Source organism: Heliangelus exortis, chromosome 15 (genome assembly GCF_036169615.1).
Source record: "Heliangelus exortis chromosome 15, bHelExo1.hap1, whole genome shotgun sequence".
Classification (NCBI taxonomy): Eukaryota; Metazoa; Chordata; class Aves; order Apodiformes; family Trochilidae; genus Heliangelus; species Heliangelus exortis.
Genome location: NC_092436.1, coordinates 10,427,346 through 10,453,125, shown reverse-complemented (window position 1 = coordinate 10,453,125; position 25,780 = coordinate 10,427,346). Strand labels below are relative to the sequence as shown.

At 39.1% G+C, this 25,780-nt stretch overlaps 2 protein-coding genes across 5 annotated transcripts in view; one reads left to right on the top strand and one right to left on the bottom strand.

Moving 5' to 3' along the window:
• LOC139803234 (uncharacterized) overlaps positions 1 to 4,654 on the bottom strand; it is an 8,812-nt gene extending 4,158 nt beyond the window's left edge. The window contains exons 1-2 of the mRNA XM_071759179.1: positions 4,342 to 4,654; positions 3,512 to 4,032 (exon numbers count right to left, since the gene is read on the bottom strand). Of these exons, the coding sequence (XP_071615280.1) occupies positions 3,512 to 4,032; positions 4,342 to 4,654 (834 nt within the window). The remainder of the gene's footprint in view (positions 1 to 3,511; positions 4,033 to 4,341) is intronic.
• Positions 3,766 to 25,780, top strand: FBXO38 (F-box protein 38). 4 transcript variants are annotated; one of them, XM_071759200.1, is made up of 22 exons: positions 3,766 to 3,901; positions 6,544 to 6,685; positions 7,314 to 7,447; positions 8,546 to 8,709; positions 9,099 to 9,264; positions 9,631 to 9,768; positions 10,075 to 10,212; positions 10,605 to 10,698; positions 11,113 to 11,243; positions 11,553 to 11,723; positions 11,990 to 12,132; positions 12,786 to 13,008; positions 13,701 to 13,814; positions 14,900 to 15,079; positions 16,771 to 17,490; positions 20,552 to 20,652; positions 21,206 to 21,308; positions 22,369 to 22,535; positions 23,630 to 23,775; positions 24,563 to 24,666; positions 24,927 to 25,040; positions 25,135 to 25,780. In XM_071759200.1, the coding sequence occupies exons 2-22, from the start codon at positions 6,558 to 6,560 to the stop codon at positions 25,311 to 25,313; spliced, it is 3,558 nt and encodes a 1,185-aa protein (XP_071615301.1). In that variant the 5' UTR covers positions 3,766 to 3,901; positions 6,544 to 6,557; the 3' UTR covers positions 25,314 to 25,780. The 4 variants fall into 4 exon arrangements, with proteins under 4 accessions (XP_071615301.1, XP_071615302.1, XP_071615305.1 ...); XM_071759204.1 differs by having other exon boundaries at positions 3,823 to 3,901; positions 8,546 to 8,621; XM_071759203.1 differs by having other exon boundaries at positions 3,851 to 3,901; positions 8,622 to 8,709.

Sequence of the window (25,780 nt, the reverse complement as noted above, 5' to 3'; positions counted from 1 at the left end):
CACTCACCATCCTTACTTATGCTAGTGACTTTCAGGTTTTTTGGACTAACAACTGAAAAACTCCATATAAAGATTTTTGGCAGCTTTTCCCCCCTTTTCTCCATTTCAAGTATTACTGATTTCCTTGCAAAGAACTCATTCAAGAAGCAAAATTTCCTCCTTGTTTTTCAGAAGAGGAAATCCTTTTGTGGAAAGCTCTTTTCCCATCCATGCCACTCAGGTGCCACCTCCTGGGAGAAGCACAGCACACCTCTACCATTTATTCCAGCAAAGATGGAAGGAAAATGATTTCCTGAGACACAGTGGGTAACAAAAGAAGGACAGGTTTCTTTCTGGTGCTGTGTCCTCTCTCACGGCTGGTTTCCACTTCTGTAGGGAACAAGTCCATCATTGCAAGGATTGAAGCTGCAATTATTTCCACAGACCACACTTCAGTGCAATTTTAGTGGACATCTTGAGAATTTCGATAGTGAAGAGTGCTATGGATCTGGAAACTTTATCCTATTGCAAACAGGTGTGTAATTGTCCAAGCTGAGACCACCTTCCCTAAAGAGAAAAGATAAGTAGTCCCAGAATCCTCTGCATTTAAAGTATGCCTCATGGCCAAACATATGGCCATGTGGCCAGGTATGAGCTGTAACATCCAGAGCCAGATCCAGACAAATACAGATACAGATACAGATACAAATACAGATACAGATACAGATACAGATACAGATACAGATACAGATACAGATACAGATGCAGATGCAGATACAGCACGGTGGCATTTCAGTGAGACAGGCAGACAACAGCAAATATTAGCAGTAAGAAGTAAATATTTTACAATATCAGGGCTATTCTAACCCCAAAGGTTTTACAAAATGTTCTTGAGGGACATCTGTGTATCAGAAAATAGATTAAATTTGTTCAAAGTGTAACTTTATTACAAGAGAATATTTCTATGTGAAGAAGACACAGAAATATGAGGGCAGATATTTCAACCTTGGTAAAAATACTACTGACATATAAAAGGAACCCTGTAAATCAGAATCCCTTAGATTCACTTTATCAGTTATCACCTGTGGAGGGAGGAATAAAACACTCATTGCTGTCTCAGCAATGCAGGTGAGACACATTAGCTACCAATTTCCTAAAAATACAGAGAAAGACTTCTTGAAAGTTGGGGTTTTGAGTATGCAAAGACATTTTCCAGGACTTGTGTTGATGGGTTATGAGCAGATATATGAAAAGTGATATATAAATTATTGGTGAGGAGTTATAATGCTGTAAATGAGTTTAGAAGATTTTCTCAGCCTAAAATTTCTGTTTGGTACAAGATGGGTATTTAATAAGCAGTTCCCTTAGAAGCTTTAAGCTTTGAAATGTTGATGAGGTTTTGCTAGCCACTTGGTTAGCACTTAATACTGTCATGAATTGGGGTGAAGAACATTCATTTCCTCAGAAGATTAAAGCTTAGAAACATCTCTTTAGGAGACTGGTAAGTACTGAGAATCTGCTGGTCGTAGATTTTTCTTTTTAAAGTATAAAATGATGGATTAATGCCCTTGGGTCTTTTGCTTGCAGTTCAATAATACTTGTGTTAGAAATGAGATTATGAAATTTTACTAAAATATCAACTTGTAGTATGTGTGTCCAAATAGCTCTATGATCTCCAAATGAGAGGTCTCAACACCTTAGATAAAGGGAAGGAAAGCCAATGTTCTACTATTGACTTGAGAAATAAGTTTCTTAACTTTATAAACTTCTCAGTAGTGCACTGCCTGTAATGCTGTGTGCTGTTTTATTTGAAATTTGATCAAGAAAAGAACAATATTTTTACTGATGGCTATTCAGCTTCTCTAGTTCCTAATTGTTTCGCTTTGGGATTTACTTTATATATCCTTAAGTGCCTCAATCTCTAGACTTTCTCATATGTAGCAGTGGAGAGAGAAAGAAAGAGGATGGGTTTTTTTGTCTATCTTGTAACCACCTCATATACCAGGACAGTTTACCTGTAAGTTTAAATGACAGTTAAACTTGCCCATGTTTTTTAGTTTCTTGTGCCCTTTTTGCAATCCTCAGTGCCATTAAGTGTGTGCCCTCCACCTCTGGTCGAGTGGGGAGCAGGAACAAGCATTACGAGATTTGAATCTTGCCACTGAATGAACTACTGTTTCCCTTTCCTTGTTTTGTTGGCCTCATGTGCCTGCTTTCCCCATATTTTGGACTCTGACTGTTTTTGATTCTGCTTTTGGCAATTCTAAAATCCACAGTGATTGTCAAGAGGAGGGTCTGTCCCAGTTTTGCAGAGCTGTTAGCAACTGTTCTATATTCAGCACTAGTATTGGTGGCATCAGTTCCTCTCCTTCAGTAAGGCAGCTTAAATTCAGTTTATCCTGCATGTGTTTCTGTCACTGGGTCATTCTCTTCCTGCTGTATGCTGCCTTCTGCTTTTTTTAAAAAATTTTCCTATACTAAAAGAATCTTAATGTAATGTATGCAGTATTAGCCAATAGATGTTCCTGCTGTCTTTGCAGTAGGTAGCAGTAGTGATACAAGAAATCAGTTGAGGGATGAAGACAAACAAGCCTTGGACAGACTGGTTATTTTATTTTGTAGTCACGAAAATAGCTTCTAATATAGAAGAGGGAAAGCAAAACAGAGCATTTCCTGAAGCCATTTAACAGTTGGGGTAATCAGACTAAACATGAATACTACTGCATGCATTTATTGTATCATAGAATCATAGAATTGGCTGGGTTGGAAGGGACCTCAGAGATCATCAAGTCCAACCCTTGACCCACCGCTGCGGTTGCTAGACCATGGCACTGAGTGCCACATCCAGTCTCTTTTTAAATATCTCAAAGGATGGAGATATTTACCTTCAAAAGAGATGGTCTCAGTGCTTCCTCATACATGTGGGGTTTTTTCTAATATTTTCTCTGCAAATCATTCTGCAAAGTCAAACTAAGAGTTTTGTCACTTCATATTTCATCACAGTGTTCTGGATGATTCTGAGATGATCATTAAACCATGCAACTGACTTTTTGCATCCCTCTTCACAAAAAATTAAACAATGAACTGTCAGCTCAGGAATAAACGGACCCCAGTTCCTTGGGGTTTGCAAGAAATGTGACTGATATGTTTAGTAAAGTGTGATTTCTACTGGGGTCAGTTCAAATGCACCGCTTAAAAGATGCCCCAAATGCAGACTCTTAAAATGGTGCAAATACACTTTGCTCAAGGCAACTTTGCAAGACTACTGGGGCTGGGCTGAAGCCTTTTGAGATAATGTATATCACCTGTCAGTTCAAACAGAGCTGTGGGTCGGGCTGTCAGTTTTATAAATTACATTCCTCTCCCTGTGTGTGCAAAGGGATCTCCCAGAGTTGTGTGTTTCACCTCGTAAAGCCCCAGGGTTACACTTGCCACACGCCTGACTGCTGCTGCCCTCTCGGATCTCCGCACCCATTTCTCAGGGTTCCCTCCGTTCCGTCTCTTTCAAAACATTCGCTTTATCCCCCTGTACCTCAGATGGCACTGAACGCTCTGACGTGGAGATCTCTGCCTTGTCACCGGGCTGCCGCAGGGCGAGGTGACACCGGGACTGTGACAGGGGACCCGCTGCCCCCTCCCCGGGTCCCGCGGTTCCGTGGCTGCAGCCACCACCGTCATGGCGGCCCCGGGGGGACGCAGCGCGGACGGGGCGTCGACGCCGCGCTGCAGATGACAGCGGCACCGGCAGCGTTCCCGGCCCCCAAGATGGCGGCAGAGCGGGGCGGTGGAGCGACCGCCTCCTCCCGGCGCCGGAAGTGTGACCGGAAGCGCGGCGGGGCCTGGCGGAAGGGGACGCGCAGGAAGCGGCTGCCGGGGTCAGCCCTCCCCTGGGCCACAATAACAGCGCGGAGCTGAGGGGCAGGTAAGGAGCCGTAGGCTGGAGGTGGTGGGTGGTGGGGGTGGGAGGGCGGGAGGACAGGAGGACAGGGGGCTGAGCCGCAGTCTGCCGCCACTCGTCCCCTCGGGGCGGGTGGGGCTGCTGCCGCTGTCCCTCTTCGCCGGGTTAGGGCTGTCGCCCGTCTGTCGCCTCGGGGCGGGCCGGCCTGAAGCGGGTGAGGGCCGTTCCCCGGTGTGACAGGCCCTGAGGAAGGCGGCTCTGCCCTCTGCAGCGGCGGAGAGAGGGGGAACCCCCGAGATGCCGCGTTAGGAGCGGCCCGGGCCGTCCGGTCCTTCCCCCCCCCACCCCCTCCCGGTGAGGGTTCGGCAGCGCTGGGGTTGCCTGCAGGTGAGAGGGCTGCGGGGAAACCTGCTTCTGTATCGCTTGTCTAAGCACAAAATAAACTTGTTCTTTTCTTCCCTCACCCCATAATGAGCGCTCTTCTGAAACCGCTCTCCAGACCTCGCTGTTTTCTCTCCACATTTTCCTCTCAAGCCGGCACGGGGCTCCCCGTGGCCTTTGGAGTTCGGTGTAGCACTTAGTGATGGAGAAGACAACACCTCGAGCTGTTCTTTCATACAGAGACTCTCCTGAATTAACTGGTCCGGGGAGGGCGAAGCTCTTATCAGCTTTGCTAAATATCTGAAGGGGATGTTTCCAGAAAATGGGGTCAGCTTCTGGATGTAGCATGAAAGCTGCACACGTTAGCTTAAAAATAGTATCGAGGGGAGTGTGCATGTAACGTGCAGAAACTGCTGCCTCATTACAGACCAAGGTTATTTTTTCCTTTCTGTAATGTCAGGAGCCAAACCAAACTACAGGGCAAACTCAGAGGGCAGGCTGTGGTCACTGCATTTAAATCTTAAGAGGTTTCTTTCAGGCTTTCCCTACATGCTAGTCAGTTAGTTAATATCTTTATTGTCTTTCACCTGATATCACAGTCTTTTTAATGCTGTTCTTCAAATACTGCAATATTTGGCTTCATCTTCTGTCTGCATCATTCTAGACTTTTTTACATTGTATCCTGCCCTGCGTTCAAATTGAGCAATCAGATGGCCTACGCTGGGAATCCGTGTAATGCTTGTTTTCATCAGAATCAAAGCTCATTAATAGTTTGAAATAATTTTGAGGCTTAATGAAATTGAACAACATTGCAGTGTAGTATTACAAACATACTAAACCTTTTTAGTGTGCACCAAAGAGAATAGTGTACAGGCAACAACCATGGTGTCCTTAGCTTTACATGGAGAAGTCCCAGAAAATCTCAAGGAGTAAAGGTGTGTTTCATGCTGTTTACTGGCAGAAGGTGCTAATTATTTTCAAATCACTATTGTAAATAAAATTATTATAACATGCAGTTGTTAATTTAAAATGCATACAAAAATGTGTGGAAGCACATATTTTTCAATTATTAGGACAAAGTGAAGTTATCAGTATTTCAACTATTGTGTTAGGATAGAAATTATTTGTGTTGGGGAAGGCAATTTTTTTTCTCTTTTATTTCCATGAGATATTTTGTATTTATTTTCACTTGGCAGTTCCATGTAATGCAAAACAAACACTGTGTTATATTTACATTGCATTGAATGCTGTAACTGATGCATCTCCATGCAGTTTTCCAAAATATGTCTTTTTTAAAAGTTGTTTCTCCTCATCCACTGAATTTTGGTATTCAACCTGTTAAACAGGTTTACTGAGTTAATGATGCTTTACCCTCCTTACCAGAAAGCATTCCTCAGCTAAATAGCAGTAATGAAGACTTTTCTCATGCTGTTCATCTGCATGAGGTGTTAACTCACTTATTCTCATGTTAACATTAGGTTTGTATTTATTTTAGATGCTTACTTTTTACTTCTTTTAATCACTTTATATGTTTCTTGAATTAAATGTTGCTATTTCAGTCCTGTGCCTGTGTGCTGCTGCAGAAGAAAATGTAGACATAAACACATTAATTCAGTAAACTGAAAAAGGAGATGTCCTGCACATTGCTGCTGAAGTAAGGTTTTCAGTTTTTCTGAAACTTTGATATTTAACCAAGCAACCTGGATGTTTTGTTTGGTATTGTGACCTCTAAGAAGAGGTAGTTTGAAGACCTTTAATAGGGCATTTTTTTTTTTTTTTAAATTATCAGTGGGAACTTTTCTTTTTTTTTTTTTTTCCCTGAAAGGAAAATGACATATTTTCCTGCTAGGCAGAGTCTTTGGGCCTTGTGTTTCACTGGAATATGTCCAGTGGGTGTCTGGTTGGTAACCTCTGTAGTTCCTGCACAGGTTTCCTCTGATTTGTTGTGATGAGCCAGGGTGTGGATGGTATCTCTGAAGACATTTTATTCACCCAAAAGAATTGATATCATTAAACCTGTGATGATTTTCCTCTTTGTCAATTTCTGATAGTTCAAAGTTTTTAGTTTAATAATCAACAGGTTATATCTGAGACTTCATGTATGAGGTAAACCATAACTTGCTGGAAGAATTTTTCTTAGTTAATTCCGCTGTACTGGAACTTATCTTTACTGGCAGATTTTACTGGGTTTTTTTGTAAACAAGTCTTCACAGGTGTGTGCTCCTCTGCTCTCTGTCCATTTGCTCTTTTAATTGCATAACCTTGTGAACATTTCCTTTCATCAGAAATCATTGCAAATATGGGTCCCCGGCGGAAAAATGTGAAACCATGCGCAGTGAACAGGGAAGGCTCTGAGTCTACCAAAGCTGATGAGCCAAAAGATTACATGAACCAACTCTCTCATGAGGTGCTTTGCCACATCTTTAGGTGAGCAGCTTGTCCAGAGTCAATTTCTTGTTTAATATTATATTCTTTCCTATATTTAAACAAGTGTTTAAATACTGATTTCAGTGCAGAACTGTACCTCAGGTAGTATATAGTTGAGGTGCATCTTTTGAAATCGTTGCATCTGCTTCATGATGTGTAGAAGGCAACTTGGATGAATATATAGTCTTCCCTATAGCACAGTCCTTTTCCAAGATGTTCATTCAGCTCTATTCAAAACATAACAGGTTTTTTAAAAACCATAGCTCTCCAAAGTGTTTGCAAATTCAGCGTGCTAGTATTTACTAGATAATGGAAGTACTATTGTGGCAGATGGTTTGGTCAGCAGTATTTATTAGAGATCTAAAGCATCTAAAACCTGTGTGTTTTAATACTTTATTTTTATCTTAAATATCTTACATTTAGTACAAATAACTGGTGAGTCATTCTGCTTAGCAAAGTTTCACACTTTGTTAGAGTACAGTCTGAAAGTTCTGCTTAATTAAATGTTAGTATGTGTTAGAAATAGATGAATTTGTGTAGCTATGCTTGGGAATTTTCTTTAGTTTGGAAAAAAGTCAAGAAGATCCACCTTTTATAAAACATAGGGGTGTTTTTTCCTCTCCCAAAGGTACCTTCCCTTGCAGGATATCATGTGCATGGAATGCCTGTCCCGGAAGCTGAAGGAAGCAGTCACTCTGTACCTGCGAGTAGTGAAGGTTGTGGATCTCTGTGCAGGCCGTTGGTGGGAGTACATGCCCACTGGTGAGTAATGCACTCACTCAAAATATGGCATCTAAGTGGATTTTGAGAAAAACTGCCTGCACTATCCTGGTATTTTATAATTATGCAGACAGGGAAAATTTTTGAAAGCAGTTAGGTGTTTGTTTAATTTTGACTTCTGTGAGACATACGGGTTGCTTCTTTTGAGTATGTGGTTCAGAAAACTTGTGTTTGTGTGTGTGTATGTATATATATATATGTATTGGTTATTACTGCAGCAGAAATGGGGGTTCTCTGTAGCAATCTGTAAATACAATCTGTGTTTGTCTGATTATTGTAAGGGAGTTAATCCAAGGGTTAATCCAAGAAGAGGCTGTTTGCATGCAGGCAGGAAAAAAAACAATGGAATGAGAGCAACTCTTCTGCCAACACTTAAGAATGTAAGAATAAATAAGTTTTGATGCCATCTTCAAATCAATAGATAAATTTGGCAGCCTAGGTCAACCCTGTGAGTATTAGGATTTCTGTTGGATTTAAATTGTATTGCTGGGATTTGTTGCAAGAGACAGCTAAAAGGAATGAATTCTTAACCTTGTATCTGCAAAGTTAATTTCCTAGGGCTGATGCCAGGTAGATGGTTAGACATAACCTGAACCAGATGTAAATACAGGTAACTTAGTAGTTTAAAATCCTTTTTATGTGTTGTCTTATGTTAGAATAAAATAATCCTTTGCTTTAAGAAAATAATTATTTGAGAAATGTGAGCCAAGCTGAATAGTGAGCTGCAGAAAAATGATCCAGCAGGTCATTTTTGAGCTGTGTAGTTGATAAATGGAATTTCAGGAAAGACATAGACACAAAGCCTGACAGTCTGCAGAGGCCCTTCATCTGAGAAGGGAGTAGGTATAGTTTCCATCCAACTACACTGAAGGAAAGCTATAGCAAGCCTGCAAAATTCAAGGCAGAGCAGTGTGTAGGTCACCATTTCTAGAATCTGGAAGTAGAGGACAAACTTCACTGAGTAAATCTTCTGACACAGTAGAATTTATACTACCATATAAAAAGAGCAATGTATTTGGCTTTCCCTTTACAGCTAGGTGTCTGCTGTCACACATACCAAATCTGTTGTTGTCATCTTAGGTTTCACTGATTCCAGTTTCCTAACGCTGCTGAGGAAGATGCCAGACATTGAACAACTTTATGGTCTTCATCCCAGGTATCTTGAAAGACGTAGAGTCCGTGGCCATGAAGCTTTCAGCATTCCTGGCGTTTTAGAGGCTTTGCAGGCCTGTCCAAATCTGCTGGTGAGTGGTTAGACTGAAGAGAGAACCTTCAGCAGCTGAGGTGATGCATTTTAATAGAAGAGAAGAAATAGAGCAGGGCTTCATGTTCAGATGTAGGCTTTTTGTTCAGATCTGGCTGTACAGAGTAGGAGTTAATTGTGACCGTAGCTGCAAGTAATTTGTATTTAGTACTATTTTTAGTTACAGTTTTCAGTGGGAATCATAGGTGCTCTTAAATCCAGAAATGAATTAAGACTGTGATCTATCTGCCTTTAAAAAGCACAAGTCTTGCTAGAAGGGAAATAACACATTGCATTATATATACTTTGTTATTAAGAAGTTTACATTGATAAGAGGGTGTTGTTGCATGAACTGGTGTTACAGCATTTACTTTGCTTCCTTTTATCCAGGGTGTTGAGACCTCTCATTTAGAGCTGGTGGAAGCTATTTGGACATACATGCCACAAGTTCACATTTTAGGGAAGTTTCGTAATCGAAACGGTGCTTTTCCAATTCCTCCTGAGAACAAGCTGAAAATTCCTATAGGAGCTAAAATTCAGACTTTGCACTTAGTAGGTAAGTGTTTACTGATGAAGTAGCTGGCTTCAACATGGATGATTTTGAAGGCTTTGAAACTCTGCACGATTGTAATTCCGTTTGAGAGAGAATTTGTCATGTGGCATTTTTAAGTACTTCCCGTTATATTTACACTAGCAGGTCCAAAGGGCAAACTGTAAAAAGCCTGTGTTGACAATCTCAGTTGAAGAACTTGTGTTTAAAATATTTATATATATATATATATATATATATATATAGCTTTTTTCACATGCCACATAGCAAAGACTTCCGTTTTAAAGCCAGAGTGTTAATCCAAAGACATGTATACTACAGTTTATAGTTCAAAGCTTGTTTAAAATGTTTGTTTTGTTTATGTATTATTAGGGGTGAATGTCCCTGAGATTCCTTGTATCCCAATGCTGAGGCACCTTTATTTGAAGTGGGTGAGACTCACCAAACCACAGCCTTTTAAAGATTTCCTTTGTATCAGCTTACGCACTTTTGTCATGAGGAACTGTGCTGGTAAGAGGGGTTTGTGTACAGAGGGGATGTCTTAGCATGTAAGAACTCTTTAACAGTTCTGTTAAAGCTGCGTGGGCCCCAACTGTAAACAGAAATCTTTTAATACAAGATTCTGGAAGCAGTCGTTGTTTTGTTCATGGTGTTGGCTAGAAATGTCCCTCTCTTTACATTATTTGGTGCTATGAAGTTCTTTTGACTTCCTGACCTAGATGGATATATGTGGATGTTTTCTGATTCTCTAACATGATCTGTTCAATGTCTCTAAGTGAACAACCTTCTGTGTCTGTATTGGTTTGTTCTATGTAGGACCCACAAATTCTTTGAAGTATGTTCCCCTAGTGACAGGCCTGGCTTCTGCTCGAAATTTGGAACATTTAGAACTTGTTCGTGTTCCATTTCTTGGAGGACTTATCCAGCATGTGGTAGAAGATAGCTGGAGATCAGGTATGAAACTTCTTAGTCCTCATGCTTGAAACAAACAAATACAAAAACATCTCATGCATCTGGAGGCATGCAAAGCTTAGCATTTTTGTCCATAGCAAGTCCTTGTTTAAGATTTTAATGGTATCAAGCTTGAAACTATGCCTATGTTACTGAATATGGCTCTGTATTGGGTATGATTTTGATCTTTTAACTGCAATTAAGTCTTTACTGCTAAGCTAACCTTCCAGTTGCATTTGTTTGTAAGCAGAATTAGCAGGATTGGAGAGGAGCTATGTGTTTTATTGATTTGCTAATTTACTTGTCAAGACAACACTAGTGGAAATGTGTAAGTCTAAAGTTTTGGTCTGTGATGGAAATGAAGGAATGTTTTGGGTTTTTTGTTTGTTTGTCAGGTGGTTTTAGGAATTTGCACACTATAGTTCTTGGAGCTTGCAAGAATGCACTTGAAGTGGATCTTGGCTACCTCATCATAACTGCTGCACGAAGGTATGGGTCTTCAGGTCTTTCTCTCCCCCTTCTTCAAATATATTATCTTATTAATGAAGTCCAAAAATGTGAAGAAAACGGCAATTTTCAACAGTTTAAGGAGTAAACATTTAAACTTGATATGACAGGACTATTCTCTGGTTAGAATAAGGAGTTATGTCTGCTTCTGCATCACTTTGTGTCATAAGCCACCCGCTTAGACCTGTATGTAAAAAGTGCTTTGCTGATAGTCTTGCAACTCCCATGTTGCTATGTAACTGTCAGATACTGCCATAAAGATACAATAAATATCCTCTTAATCTTGCTATTGTTGAAATAATACTTTCATTTTACTACCAGAGAGTATCTTCTTGAGTGATTTCTATGGCAATTGTATTTGGCATGCCTTTTCATAAGCACAATTCTTTCATGCAGGTTGCATGAAGTGAGGATCCAGCCTTCCTTGACCAAAGATGGTGTTTTTTCTGCTTTGAAGATGGCTGAACTGGAATTTCCACAGTTTGAAACTCTTCATCTAGGATATGTTGATGAGTTTTTACTACAGTGTATGGCATTTTCTATATGCATAAATTATTTGACAAGTACAAGGATTAAATAAGTTGACATGTTTTCAATCATTTTCTAAGAGTGATTAAAAAGCATATTCATGTACCCATGTTGAGACTGCTGATCTCATATAGCAAAATGTTTCTCTTTGCTTCCCAAAACTCTTACTGAGTCTCAGCTCTATTGAACTGAAGTAATTCATCTCATTCATTTTGCTAAATTGGACTAAAGTAAGGACTTAGAAAATTGTGCTATAAAAGGCAGGTTTCTGAAATTTACTGGTGTGTTCACTGCTATCTTTTTCTTAGGTAAAATGACAAATGGAGACTTGGTAAAATATGGCTTGGCTGATGTGGTTGAAAATCCAGGAATAATTACAGATATTGGTATGAAAGCTGTAAATGAAGTTTTTTCTTGCATCAAGTATCTCGTCATTTATAACTGCCCACATCTACATAACCCAAATAATTGGATCACAGGTATTGCACCCTTTTGAAACTTTAGAGATAGTATAGAATAGAGATAGTATATGAATAGCTGTGATATTGAAACAATTATCTGCTCATAGATCTGTTTTAAGTTGTATTTCATAGTAAGTACAGTGGATGATGGTTGGTTAGGAACCATAATGACGCTGGTAACAGTAAGAATGGAGATACAGAAGATTCCCACCCTCAGAGCTGGCAAGTGTATAATGAAAAAGAAGTGAGATAGGAACCTTTCAGGAAATGTGTCTCTTCCACAGATCATTCCAGGTGGACCCGACTTGTTGACCTCACCCTGGTGCGATGCCATGCCATTAAGCTGGATTCTTTTAGTCAGTTCATTGAGTTGTTGCCAAGCTTAGAATTTATTTCTCTGGACCAGATGTTTCGTGAACCTCCAAAGGTGGGTATTTCAGGGTATGGTTTTGCTTTTTGCTGTTGTCAGTGCCTTCTGCTACTTCATTTTGCTACTGGTTTTTGTATGGGTTTTTTTTTCATGCTTAGGGATCTGTTTACAATACTAAGGGGCTTTTATTCTTGTAGTGAAATGGGGGCACTGTTCCCCTGCTGGAGTGCTTTTAAAGCTTAGGAATTTTATTTCTTCATGTTGCCCCCTCTCCCACACAGGCAGAAATCTTTGTAACAGGTATTGTAAAGTAAGGAAAACTTCCTATGTGAAAAACTGCTTTCTTTGATCGTTAATCCTATCTTCAAGCTACTGTGTTCTGGGAGGACTATATAACCTGCTGTTTGTGTTGATATAATAAGATGTCATAGCAAATGAAACACAGTTTAATGGAGTAAGATTCTCTTTCATTAGGAGTTCTCTTTCATTAGGACTTTAACAGGGAAGTGTAAGTTTTCTGGGTAGCCAGTCTTAAGATGGAGCTCTGCAACGTGTGGCTTAAGGAAGTATTTGAGACAATATTCCTGTTCTTCATGTGCATGTGGTTCTGCTATTCTAGATGGTACTGACGGAGTTCATTTTCTGTTGGCATGGTTGTTAAAATCTGAAAACACTGTCACATTATCTCAGTAGTTGCTCTCTGTTTTCAGGGCTGTGCTCGTGTGGGCCTAAGTGCAGGCACAGGAATTGGTGTTTCATCTGCCCTAGTCAGCAATCAGAACTCTAACAATGACAATGACAACAACAATAACCACCAGAATAACAATAATCCAAACATCCACCACAACAATCACCAACACCCAAATGACCAGAACGAAGAGAATGAGCTGCGGCAAGATGGTCAAGCTGAAGAGCAGCAGATTGCAGCTGAGGGTGATTTCTGATCTTTATGAACCTTTGTAGATTTTAGAACCTTTGTGGAACCTTTGTGAACCAGATTTTATTTGCATTGCCAGTTATGTGGGGTCCTATAGACAATACAAATACAAGTTGAAAGCTTATCACTCTGTTACTGATTCTGTAGCTTCCTTAATCCTTTTTGAGGGCTGTCTGCACACCTCTTCATACCTGTGTGATAAAAGTTCTTTGTATTTTAGCTAATAACTGTTACTGACATAAATAATTGAATTTTGTTGTGTTTGTACAGATGTAATCAGTGTAGAGCTTCTGCGCAGTACTGTCTGTGGAAGTGTAAAGTATTTTCTGGGCTCCTTAGGTCAGAGCTGAGAGTACATCACAGTGTCAGATATATTTTTAAACTTTTCCAGAAAAGGTAATTGGAGGGAAAGACTTTGTAAATCCCTGTTACATTGCTCACTGCAGTAGAAAAAGACTTCTGAGGAGGAATGGAAAATTTGAGAGAACTAAACTCCAGAATTTAGGCTGGGGCCTTGGCTAAAGAGATGTAGGAAAAAATCAGACTTTGTGCAACCTTGAGACTGACTGAAGTAATGAAGACAACAGTTACTTATTTCTTGGTGATTCTGTGTGGGTGATAGTTGAATTTTTCCTGTGCTAATGGACTCTGTTTTTTCTTCTTCTTGGCCTTATATTAATCTTTTCAGCACTGAATGAGATGGAGGAGGTGGCACAGGAAGAAGCTACTGGGCAAGGCCAGAATGAGGTCCCAGCTCACAGCCAGGCTGTTGTTCCTATGGAGGTTGATGAAGAGCAAGCAGGTAACTTTGGTTTTAGAAAGAAATTACCTTTTGATATCCATTTCCTGAGGGCTTAAATTTTTCAGTGTAAGTCTGCTTTTGGATGGTTTTCTTCAACTGGATTGTCCAGTGTGTTCAGAGTAATGATGCTACACAGCTTACTGCTGTGAACAAACTGATTCTGTTTTCAGCTGGGGACTGTAAAACAGACTTTTCTTTTGATTATGGAGCAAAGTATCTTGATCTCAAAACATTATTTTTGTGCACAGTATAATAAAAGACTTGGAAGATCTGAATGAGGTTGTCATGTTCTGATGCTATCAATGGCCTTCTTTCCCTGCAGCATGTGAATTCTTCTCAGTTTTTTTTCAAGCCAGAACAACTTGTTCCAGTGCTAATTTGTATTAGTGACATAATTAGTGACACACATTAGTGACATAAGGCAGTCTTGTTTTCTTTTATAGTTACTGTTTGCTGGACAGCATAATTTTCTACTAAATATGCTAACAACATGCAATAATATACAACTATGCTGGATCTGTTCATTTTTTTCAAGGTAACTCCTGAAATGCAGTTGAATAACTGTTAGTTTGTTTCTTGTTGTTAGGCAGATATTGTTATTTGGCTAAAAGCCTTTGGTTAATAACAGAGGTAATTAACAAAGCACATTTATACTGAAGCTTGGTAATTCATGCTTCTCCCTCCCATTTCTGTTGTTGGGATTTAGAAGGATAATTGCAGATGTTGACTGACATAACTGCCCTTGTGGTGGAGATTTTAATACTTGATTGTGCAGTTTCTTGTACTGTTGTGGAAGAATGTTTAAGCTGTTCTGAAGCTGAGAAATGTTACAGAAAAGCTGTGTTTTGTCTTACATTGGGATTCTCTTCCCCTTCCGAAGTAAAGTAGAGTGCTTTAATGCTGAAATGCAGTGTTTTGCTCTTCTCTTATTTGAATTTTATCTTAGGGAGTCACAGAATGGGTGGCTAAATTGAACCAAATTAATTTCTTGTCATTTTTTCAAGCAGTTCTAAAAGGTCTTCAGCCTTTTAATCCACGCTTGGCTTATTTTTAAAGAACTGCTGGCATTCTTCTACTGTTTTCAGGACCAAGTGGCATTCAGCCTGTTGTAAAAGCAGCACCTATTACTGTCCATGATTCAGACAGTGAGGATGAGGAAGAAAACATGGGGACTTCAAGAGCCTGCATCTCTAACAGTATTGCACAGAATTTCTCAGATGGAGAAGAGAAAAGCAGAGATCCAGTGGAAACTAGAGAACCTTCAGGTGTGGAACAGATGGGTTCCTGGGCACTGTTAAGCAAAATTTATTCCTTAAGCCTTTAGTCTTTCCATCTTGTTCAGTTTTATTTCTAGCTTTGTGACAAGCATGCTTGTTTGTTTGCCTCTGCTCTTACAAATCTAGAATGCAGGTGTAAGGCTGCATATCTCAGCTGAAGTCACGCAGTTGCTGTACAGAAACACAAAGAGCAGTGTGCACTGCATGCAGAAACCTGCCAAGTGCACAGAATTTATCATTTCTGTGAAGCCAAATTTGCAGCTATGTTGTCAATATGATTAATCTGTCAAATCATTGCTGCTGAAACAAAATGTGACTTCTGGGTCAAATGGATGAGATCTGTAGCCACCTTCTGATCCTCAAGGGCCTTGTGGCATCACCCTTTACTTTGGTGGGAGCTTTGGAGGTTGGTTAGAATTCTCAGGATGGTGCTCAGTGCTGTCATCTTCATTTCTGATTGGTGCTTACTACGTATGTACATGTATATGAAGTAGTGCTACTATATTATTATGACTCATTCAGAGTCAGAGGCCTAGAACTTCCTGGTAGTATGACAATTACAGTTACATAGAAAGGACATTCCCTGATGTTTGAGTTTACAGCTATAAGCAGCACTTGTGGCTCCAAGTCTCGGGTTTGATGCCATCTGTTGTACAGCCTTTCCAGCAGTAGGGATGACAAGTTTTTCCCTGTAGTTTGTATTCTAAGTGTGGCAGTTTCATATGTATGCAAGAAAGTCAAATTATAATCTCTGTGTAATCAACAGATGAAGTTCATGCAGTATTAAGCCTTAAAGAATATTTAGCTGAGCAGCTAACATAAAACCCCTGGGTTGTGAAGGACTGAGAAATGTACTGGGTTTAGTTTCTGCAAAGCGTAAGACAAAAATAAAGCTGCAGTGGATCAAGTTTTCTTCCTGTTATAACTAGCATGCTCCCTACACATCAGTCCCCTGTAATTTTAGGATCTTTCAATGGCACTGGTAGTTTCAGCTTGGAAACCTGCAGAGTGCTGTGCTTAGAGCATAATGTCAGTTCTGGTTTGAGAATTAAAATAGCCTGTGTTTGGAGAGAATTTGCATGAACTTTTGTAGTGCCAGTAACGTTTTTTCAGACTTTGTTTAGTGTAACTAGCTGAGAGGCTTAAGACAATAACTCTTAAATTCCAGTTCTGATTTGTACACAATTCTCTGCTTTTTTTATTCACCTCTAAACTAACTGATGTTACTGACACCACTTTCTATACCCAGGAGGGGGAGCTAAGGGTTGCATTGAAAGCATAAACTTTAGTTCTGCCTACATTACTGTTTAATTTCCAAAACTTATTCTTCATATTTAAGAAAATTAGAGCCCTATTATCAGTGTGGTTTTCATATCTTTGTGCTTTAGCCTTTTTTAATCAGCTGCTCTGTGGAAATATTAGACTCTCTGGCAAACATGTATTTCATTTACTGACAAACGCCCTAGCACATCACTACAGAAATAGCTACAAGACAGTAGAGAGATTCGGTAACTGCTAGAAATTTTATTAACTCCCTTAAGATCTAAGTAGCAGCTTGGTCCTCCCAAGATTCCTCATTGGCCTCTAGGCTGCCTTCTGTTTTAAGTAGCCCTTCAAGAATAGCACTCAGTGTTTGTTTTTAGGTTGTCTCATAGTTCTCTCTCACTTCACTCCTCCAGTGAGCGGTAAAGGCAAAACACCCCTGCGGAAGAGATGTAGTGCCAGCCAAGTGGGCCAGACAAAGCAGTTCCATACTGAGGAAAGCAGCTGTGAGAAAGGTTGTCAAGTTACAAGTGAGCAAATTAAAGCAGACATGAAAGCAGCAAGTGACATGCCTGAGAGGAACAAAAGCAAAGATTCTTACCCAGGTTGCGGTAATGCTACAGGATCGACGGCAACATCCAGCTCCTGCAGTGCTGTTTCTCCTAGTCCTGACTGTGCACAGACAGCTAATAGCCACTCTGCTGGCACTAGCCCAGCAACTGGAGATGAATCCAGGCAGTGTGTCTGCTCACCTTGTAAAAGTGAAGGTTCCAGCGAGAGGGAGACTGAGGAGAGCTCTGTTTGTTCCAGGTGTCGCTGCTACAAGCCACAGGACCCACAACAGAGGACTAGTGAGTGTTGTGATGGGGAATGCCCATCCACAAGTGGAGCCTGCAGGAATGGACCAAACAGCACTGGCTCAGATTTTGCACTTAGGACTCTGCCAAACTGTGGGCCTCCAGGAGGGGCAAGTGATGAGAGGACTAGTGGGAGTGCCTGTGGGTCTGCCATTGAGGAGGAGAGCAAGGGCTCACAGCAACGGAGCAGTGAGATGGAGTGTAGAGAAGAGTATCCTCGCCGACCACTAACAAGAGCTAGAAGCAAGCTGTCCCATGTCCCACTGGTGTCAGAGTCAGGTATGGTTTACATGCATGTATGTACTTCTGATTAAACTACTCTACTGGCATGAAACAGTATTGAACAACCAGAACATCCACAGATAATACCGAAGTGAAAAGTGAAGTTTATTGGTTAATAATTTAAAACCAATTGGGTCAGAATGTTGATGGAACAGCAATGGTTGACTTTGCTGCCACAGCCAGGTAAAATAACAGATCTCTCTGAGAGTGCCCGTGGCTTTTTTTTTTCCATGCAAGTATTTCTGTATGTGTTACCCGAACATACTAAACAGTGTTTGATTTACTCATTTGAAAACCAAATGCAACTTCTTTTGGCAGCTTCTCTCTTCCTGTAAAGGCTGTTATTCATTGAAAAATAAGACTGTCTCTCCCATTAAAATTCTCCCTTTAAAAGGAAGAAGACAGCAGGTACGCTCAGACCCTAGCAAGAAGGCGAAAGTTAATAACTGACTTTATCAACCCATAAACCAAGCCATAATTAGAATTGAGCCAAGCTTGTGCACCTGCTTATTGGATTCTACTTCCAAGGTTATAAGGTGTGGTGATCAAATTTGTTAAAGAATTATTAAATAGGTTCATGCTTCACATCATGCAACAAACAAAACAATAAAATAAAGTCCTGAGAGGCTGGAATGAAGCCAGAAATGTTGGGAGAGGGGAAAAAAAGAGATGTGAGAGGGGAACTTGCTATTTCTTCCAAATGCACTTGCTTTCTAAAATAATAATCTTAATGTGGCATAGCACACTTTATAAATATCGTATATCTGGGATTCTTTGCTGAAAATACCTGGCAAGCAGAATTAAACTGGAGAATAAACATGCTTGTTACAGAACTGTATGTGTTGGAGGCAGAAGAGATTGGTAGCAAATTCTTATCTTTGTTAATATGGAATGATTCCAACACAGTATGTCCTAGTGTCTTTCCAGTGTATCATAATGTTCCCAAGTGTCAGTGAAACCTGAATCATTTAGGATATCATTCTGTACCTAGATGCATCTCAGATTGAAAAAATGATCTTGCTATAAAATTTAAAATACCTTTTCTGCTTTGCTCCATTATGACAAGTAGCTTGTCTACAAAAAATTGAAAGAAAATATTTCCTCTGTCCTGATCCATTACCAAAACACCAAGTCAATCACATCTAAGTATTAAAACTAGGATATCTTTCTGAAAGTATCTCTGGTTTCATGTTTCAGTTGTTAGTCAGAAAAAAGATACCTTCTGCTTGTGATAATGTTTCAGTATTTCCTATATTTAGCCTGCACAAGTCAGAGCTGTTTTCCCAGCTCCATACAATTATGCGTAGGTCTTTATGGATTTATTTTCCCCTTTGAAGCATCGGACACTAGTTGATGCTTCAGACAGAATGTGAAACTCAGTGTGTCATTTTTGTCTTTTAAATCTGTGTTTAATGCATAGAACAGTGAGGCTTCTTCTTCCTGCTTGTTACAGTGCTTTTATTCTCTAGGATGGGTTATACCACTCGTTAACATAAGCCTGGAAGTGCTCTGTTACAGAGTTGGAAATGTTTTTCCATAAATAGTCTAAAATTGTAGCTTGAATATGTCTGCTTTCTGTTATTCTAGCATTAGTGACATGTGATTTTTGGCCTCTGTAACAAACCTGAGATTAATAGTAGAATTTTGGGTTTTTTTCTCTCAAATTATTTATGCACATTAAACAGGGGAACAAGCCAAATACTAAAGATGGTGTAATTTTAAAGCAATATTACCACAGGCTAGCTGGCTAAAGGATGATTTGAGTGTGTAGATTTTGTTGTGGGTTTTTTGATTTTATTTTTTTTTTTTCCAGGTTCCTTAACCTCATTTAACCTTTTTAACTACTTTTAGTTTTCATTTGTAGTGAAGCAGTCTTTTCACAGTTTAAATTGCATGTTATATTAGACCTTCTGGAAAGTTTTCTTGGCCTTGAGCTGCACCTTGAATTATTTTAAACAAAATTGGAAAGTTTTTCCTACAATGTAGTGATGAAGTGTTTCACTATGTATAGATACTCTGGGAACTGTCAAAAGTTCCCTGGGGATGATGATTCATGGGTGCCACAAGTTTGGTACTTAATATTACATCTTTCATCCCGTGGATCCCCTAAAGTAACCTGAAATCTAGAGCTCCTGGGCCCACTGAATGTCACATGTTAATTAATAGTTTACATGTATTGTTGGGATTTGATGATGCTAAGTAGGAAAAGAAATTTTTTAAAATGGTAATGGCAGTATAGAATGGAGTAGTTCATATCTAGTCTCTAATATTTACACTTCCATCTTGATTGAGAATCTTGGTGAACATACCACATTTTTTTTTAATGAAAAAAAAAAGTCAGGGCTTAATTTACAAAAAATTTAAAGCTTAAGTTATAAAAAATTCCTTGTTTTGATCTGGTACTGAAAATTTGAGGGTATTTTTTCTTACTGTAGAATGTAAGGGTGATTCTATCTATCATAATTTTTTTTCAAAGCCTCATCTTTTAAATTAAACAGGAATTTTATGACACTGGTGCATGAAATGGAGGAAAAAGCAACTTGTATTATTTACTTTTTTCCTAAGTATTTTATATGTGGTCATCCTTGGCAGTATTAGGAAAATCTTAGTGCCAGTTACAAAGAGCAGACTTTCAAGTAAATTGATATTATTTCTGCCATTTAAAATGTGAAAGCCACTTTGCTTCTTGTATTTGTTAAGAATGTTGTTTGCTGCAGAGAACCAAGTGTCACCTTACAATTAATTTTCTGCTCTTCTCTTGGCTCTGCATCTTTCTGTGATGTTGAACTTGTAGGTTCAGAATTTCTTCCTTTCACCTTTAAAAAGCCCAACTTCCTCCACCAAGTAACTTACTGTAAATAACTCTGAGCAACAAACCTGGAAGTGTTTGGGGTTTTTTTGTGTGAGGAAAGAGTTGTTTTCAAGCCAGACAGGTATTTTGATCTGATTATGTAATAAATGGTGGTTCTTATTGAACATATTCAGCTAGGGTATGCCTCTATTGCTATCCTGAAATGCAAACAGAGGAAAAAAAAAAAATCTGTTTTCCTATTTCCAGAGGTGTCTAAGCCAAAGCCCCGGCAAACCACAAAGAGGAAAAGGACAGCTGACAAGTCCACAAGTACAAGTGACCCGGTTATTGAAGATGATCATGTTCAAGTAAGGTCTTTTTCTTCACTTGCCACAGGTTTACCAGCTGGGGATGCTAATGAACAATGATGTAATTATTCAAACTTGTCTTCTCTGCAGAGCCAGATGAGTTATAACTTTTGTTGTTGCTCTCTGTGGTCTTAACCACATGCAGGAAATTTCTCTGTTTGGTGCCCTGATACTCTCACTGCCTGAGAAGAGCAAAGTATAAGCTGAAGCTAAACTCGAAGTTTGTCAGATGCTCGTGGCTACAGAGCTGCATGAAGTCCTTCCTTACTCCAGGCAGTGTGTGCAGAGGAAAAAAAATTCTCTGGCATTTATTTTTGAAAAGAAAGTATAAGATACTGCTGGTTACGGAAACATAAAAATATATAGCAGCCTAGTATTCTCAAATACCTGTTGTGAACAGAAGCTATATTATACTGTTTAGTATCCAGTTAACATCCTTCTCTACCTGGCACTATCTTTTAAAATTCAGTATCTTTTTCTTTTTTTTTTCTTTTTTTTCTTTGCTGTCATAGATTGTTATAGTTTATTTCTGGTTTTTTTTAATTTTCAACAGGTTCTGACTTTGAAATCCAAAAACCTAGTTGGAATTACCCTGACCAATTGTGGAATAACAGATTTGGTACTAAAAGACTGCCCCAAAATGATGTTCATACATGGTATGTAGTTAATGTCATGTGTACCTCTTCCATCTGGCATTACTAGAAATTTCTGAAAGAACTGAAGACAGTCCACAGCTTTCTTTACAGTCATCAGCTATTCTGCTATGTGTCAGACTGATGCTTAGGACACCAAATATTACTGCCTCTCTATTTGAATGCCCCTTTCCTTGTAACTTGTAAGAAGTTTAATAAAGTTTAATACCTGAAAATCAACAGATGAAATTATGTGACAGTTAGGAGGCTGAGATATTTATCAAAGAGTGATAATACAATAATTGGAAGTTGATGAAATGAGTTTCATTTGAGTACTCAAATGAGTATCTTGTTTTTGCTCTCATTTCTTCCTGCTTCCATAGATTGATCAGTTGATGTGATGATACTTTCCTCCTTGACATGATAAAAATCTGGTTTAAATTATGGTTCTTAGGCTGTGTTAGATGCACGTTCCAGACTGTGTGACTACTGAATTGAAGCATGTCATTTACTGGTTTGTGCAACATCTGCACCAAAACCACTTATTCTTCTGAAATGAGGTATCTCTACTTACCAGAGAATAAACAAGTTCTTTCTTTATTCCACAATACTTCTCAGAACATAAATTAATCTTGAACTAAATTTTGATTACATGAGCAGCATTACTAGAAAGGAAATAGCTTTATTTTTCATTGTGTGATTTCACAATATTTGATCTGATTTTGAAGTCCGTGGTTTTTAATTGTGGCAATCTACAGACCACTCCAGGGGGCTTTGTGAAAGGAAATGGACGGAGAAAAATGTTATTGTTAGATTAAATTTGATGTGGCCTTTTAGAAATACTCTTCTTACAGGTTCACAAATACAAAGTTTGATCATAATGTGGAAGAAATGAACGGGCAGTCTATGTCCTCAGGATACTTAAGTTGCCAGCTATCCAAATTACTTCAGTAAATGTTTGTTCCTTACATTACTTGCTTGCCACCTTTTTGAAGCCACTGGCTTTGAAAATCTCTGACAGGAGGCTCTGAAGGTATTTTCAGTATTATATTATGCTTTAATAAGTTTGTTTGCTGATTTCTAGCTACAAGGTGCCGGGTATTGAAACACTTAAAAGTAGAAAATGCACCAGTTGTCAATCGGTTTGACTATGCCCAGTGCAAGAAGTTAAACATGGATCAGGTTCTGGATCAGATTCTCAGAATGCCACCAGAAAGGAACCGAATCATTTATCTTCGTCCGATGCAGCAGGTACACAACCAACATTGATACAGTTGCCAACATTGCTCTTTCTGTATTCTTGCAGCACTTTTGGCTTCACATGTTTCTGAATTAATGCAAGAAATATAAATGCTGCAATAACACAACTTTGGGATAGCTGCTCATTAAAATTTCACCCTGTTAAAGGCTTTTAGTGCAGAGTGTGGAACTTGGACAATACTGATTCATTGCTTTTGAAGATTCTGTAAAAATCATGATGTATTGAAGTAATTCAAACTAAATAACTAAAATTAACTGCAAGAACCTGGGTGCTACTAAGTCAGCTTGTAGTAATGTATAAGCAAAAAGCATGACATATGTATCTTCAATCTTTAGCCCATGTCCTGCTGGATTTAGTTACAGCAGTTAGAGTTTTGAATACTTCACTGAAAGCTGCATTCTCTTTTGTTGCAAAACTGTTGCAAAACAGTTGTGGTATTGGAGCCACCCTTTCTTGCTGCAGATTACATGTAGAAGGTATGAGCACTGACATTTAGTTAGGTATTGAGGTCATTTCATGAGTAATTAAGGGGGCTTAATGTAAGATCTAGAATGGTTTTTTTTTCTACTTTATGATGCTATCCGGAGTATTCTGTATTACACTGTGATGCTGCTTCTCTCATGCAAAGTAGTGCTTTTTCTGGCTTGGTTTGCCTGACCAATGAGAGAAGGTGGTTTTCATAGAGAAGCCAGCTTTTCTTTGAAACCAGATGTCTTGCTTTAGCTCTTAGAGAACAGTGGTAAGACTATTAGGAAGAAAAAAACCAAAACAAAAACAACCAAAAAAACTTCCCACTCCCCCTAAGCTAGAGACAAATTCTGAGAAAGTTAATGCAGCTTAGACCACTGTGTTTAATAAATTTTATTTACAAACTGGAGTTGTGAAACACATCAAAAAACAGACATTTCCTGTCAAATTCCCCTCCTCAAGAAAATTAATTTGCAAAACTACATCAGGAAACTTATTCAGTTTAACCACATGTTTGATTGTGTGCTGTTGCTTGACAAGTTCCCCCAAAATCTGGGGGATTTGACTTTAAAATCACATCTCTCTCTTGGTTACAAATCTTTGCTGCTTTTCACAGGTTGATACGTTGACTCTCGAACAAAAGATATTTAGTGGCCCTTATCCTTACCACATTTGCATAATTCATGAATTCAGTAACCCACCCAACGTCCGCAATAAGGTGCGCATCCGGAGCTGGATGGACACCATAGCAAATATCAACCAGTGAGTACTTGCCCTTCAGTAACTTCACAGAAAAGGTATTCAATCCTGATTCAGCAACTACAGCTTCAGTCAAGCTCTAGACTTTTGTATCCTGTTAGCCAGATTAAAAAGGTTTGAGTGGTGAAAGCTGAACTCTAGAAGTTCAGAATTTCAGTGTCAAGATGTATCTAATACAAAACATGGATTAAATAAACGTAACCCTATGAAGAAAACTGTAGAATTCTCCAGTTCTCTTCCATCCAGCAGTAGTGGAATTAAACATTGAAGCAGCCTGGGTGGCTGAGGAATATCTTTAAGTCTGAAGACAAGTATCTTTTCTTTAAAAAGGGACTGATTTACCCCCCCCAAAAAAATGTTACTTTGTGGGGAAGATGGATGTGCAATCTCGGTAAGCTCCTTACCAAGGAGCAAAAATTCCCATGGGAATTGTGTACAGTAGCTCTTATCCAGCTGCTTTAAAGCAGTATTATTGTTGTCCTAGTTTTTCACTAAAATGACAAAGAGAACAGCTTTACTTTTGAAGTTTTGCTTAGTTGCAGCTATGTGTCATTACAGACAAAAATTTGATATACTTAAATGGTAACTTAATTGGTTTCTTGTCTAAGCCATATATATTATCTGTGAAGGGATTGCATACTGAGTTTGTGTGAGGGTCTTGGAGGACTGTTACTATGGATTCAGACTCATTAAAAGAAAGGTTGTATAACAGGATTTCTCATTTAGTTTTATTCCCTCCTGCCTTTACATTTCCTATCACTACTGGCTGTAATATCTTCCTTCTCTCTAGAGAGCTTATTAAATATGAGTTCTTCCCTGAAGCTACACGAACTGATGAAGACCTGAAGAAATACACTAAATACCCCTGGGGACGAGATATTTACACGCTAGAAGGTGAGTATTAATAAAGAGCTGAAAGTTGATGATCAGTCTCTTGCCAAGATAAGTAACTTTGCAACAAGTTACAAGAGACTTGAATAGTAATTCTGTTGAGGAAAGTGGAGAACCTTTGGCACAGAGTGGGAGAATTGAAGTGAGATGTGCTTTTTCTGCATTAAAGTCACTGGTCTGTATTAGTGAAGTTTCTGTGAAGGGTACTTATGCTGCAGGAGAGTTATCATCCACTTCATATCCTCATCTTGTCTGTCATCTAGGCATTGTGGATGGTGCCCCTTACTCCATGATTACTGACTTCCCATGGCTGAGATCACTGAGGACAGCAGAGCCAAACAGCTATGCCAGATATGACTTTGAGGATGATGAGAGAAGTAAGTAATATTTTTTAATCTGTTCAAAGAACTTGAGCCTGCAAATTTCTTTATAGGAAGGATTCTAGTTTTTATTCTTCTCTGCCTTCCACAGCTACTATTTATGCACCCCGAAGGAAAGGACAATTGTCTGCAGACATCTGTATGGAAACAATAGGAGAAGAGATCTCTGAACTACGCCAGATGAAGAAAGGTGTATTCCAACGTGTGGTGGCCATCTTCATCCATTACTGTGATGTCAATGGTGAACCCGTGGAGGATGATTACATTTGAGTGGATGCTCACCCTGCCCTGTCATCTCTTCCTGAATTCTGACTGGCGCTGCTGGCCAAAAAAACCCAGGTGGATTCTTTCTGAATGCAAAGCATTTTCTTGAAACGCATATTTTGCAGTTGCTCTCACACAGTTTGGAAAAGAGTATATGTAGTAAATGTATAATGAAAAGTAAAAATTGTATACTAAGATTTGTACATAGAAGAAACAAGAGAAACTTCCTAATACTGAGACTTTATTTCATATGTTTATACAATTTAATTTAAATTTCATTTTAATGAAGGCAAATAATTAGGAACAGGGAAGAATGTTTTAATTTTTCAGCCCATACAATTCATAGCAGTATTTTTTTTCTTATAAACAAAATCTCATTTGCTGTGTTCAAAAGAGTCATCCGAGTCTCTTTTAATCTGTGCCTTTTTCTTGAGCATTTAAGAGTTCAGTCTGAGTAAACCTGTTGAGCACAA

Excerpts from the sequence above, each read along its gene's own strand:
- FBXO38 (XM_071759200.1), top strand. The coding sequence starts at position 6,558 with ATGGGTCCCCGGCGGAAAAATGTGAAACCATGCGCAGTGAACAGGGAA. Across the intron at positions 9,769-10,074 it reads TGTCATGAGGAACTGTGCTG|GACCCACAAATTCTTTGAAG; the intron begins GTAAGAGGGGTT and ends TGTTCTATGTAG. Across the intron at positions 10,699-11,112 it reads ATCATAACTGCTGCACGAAG|GTTGCATGAAGTGAGGATCC; the intron begins GTATGGGTCTTC and ends TCTTTCATGCAG.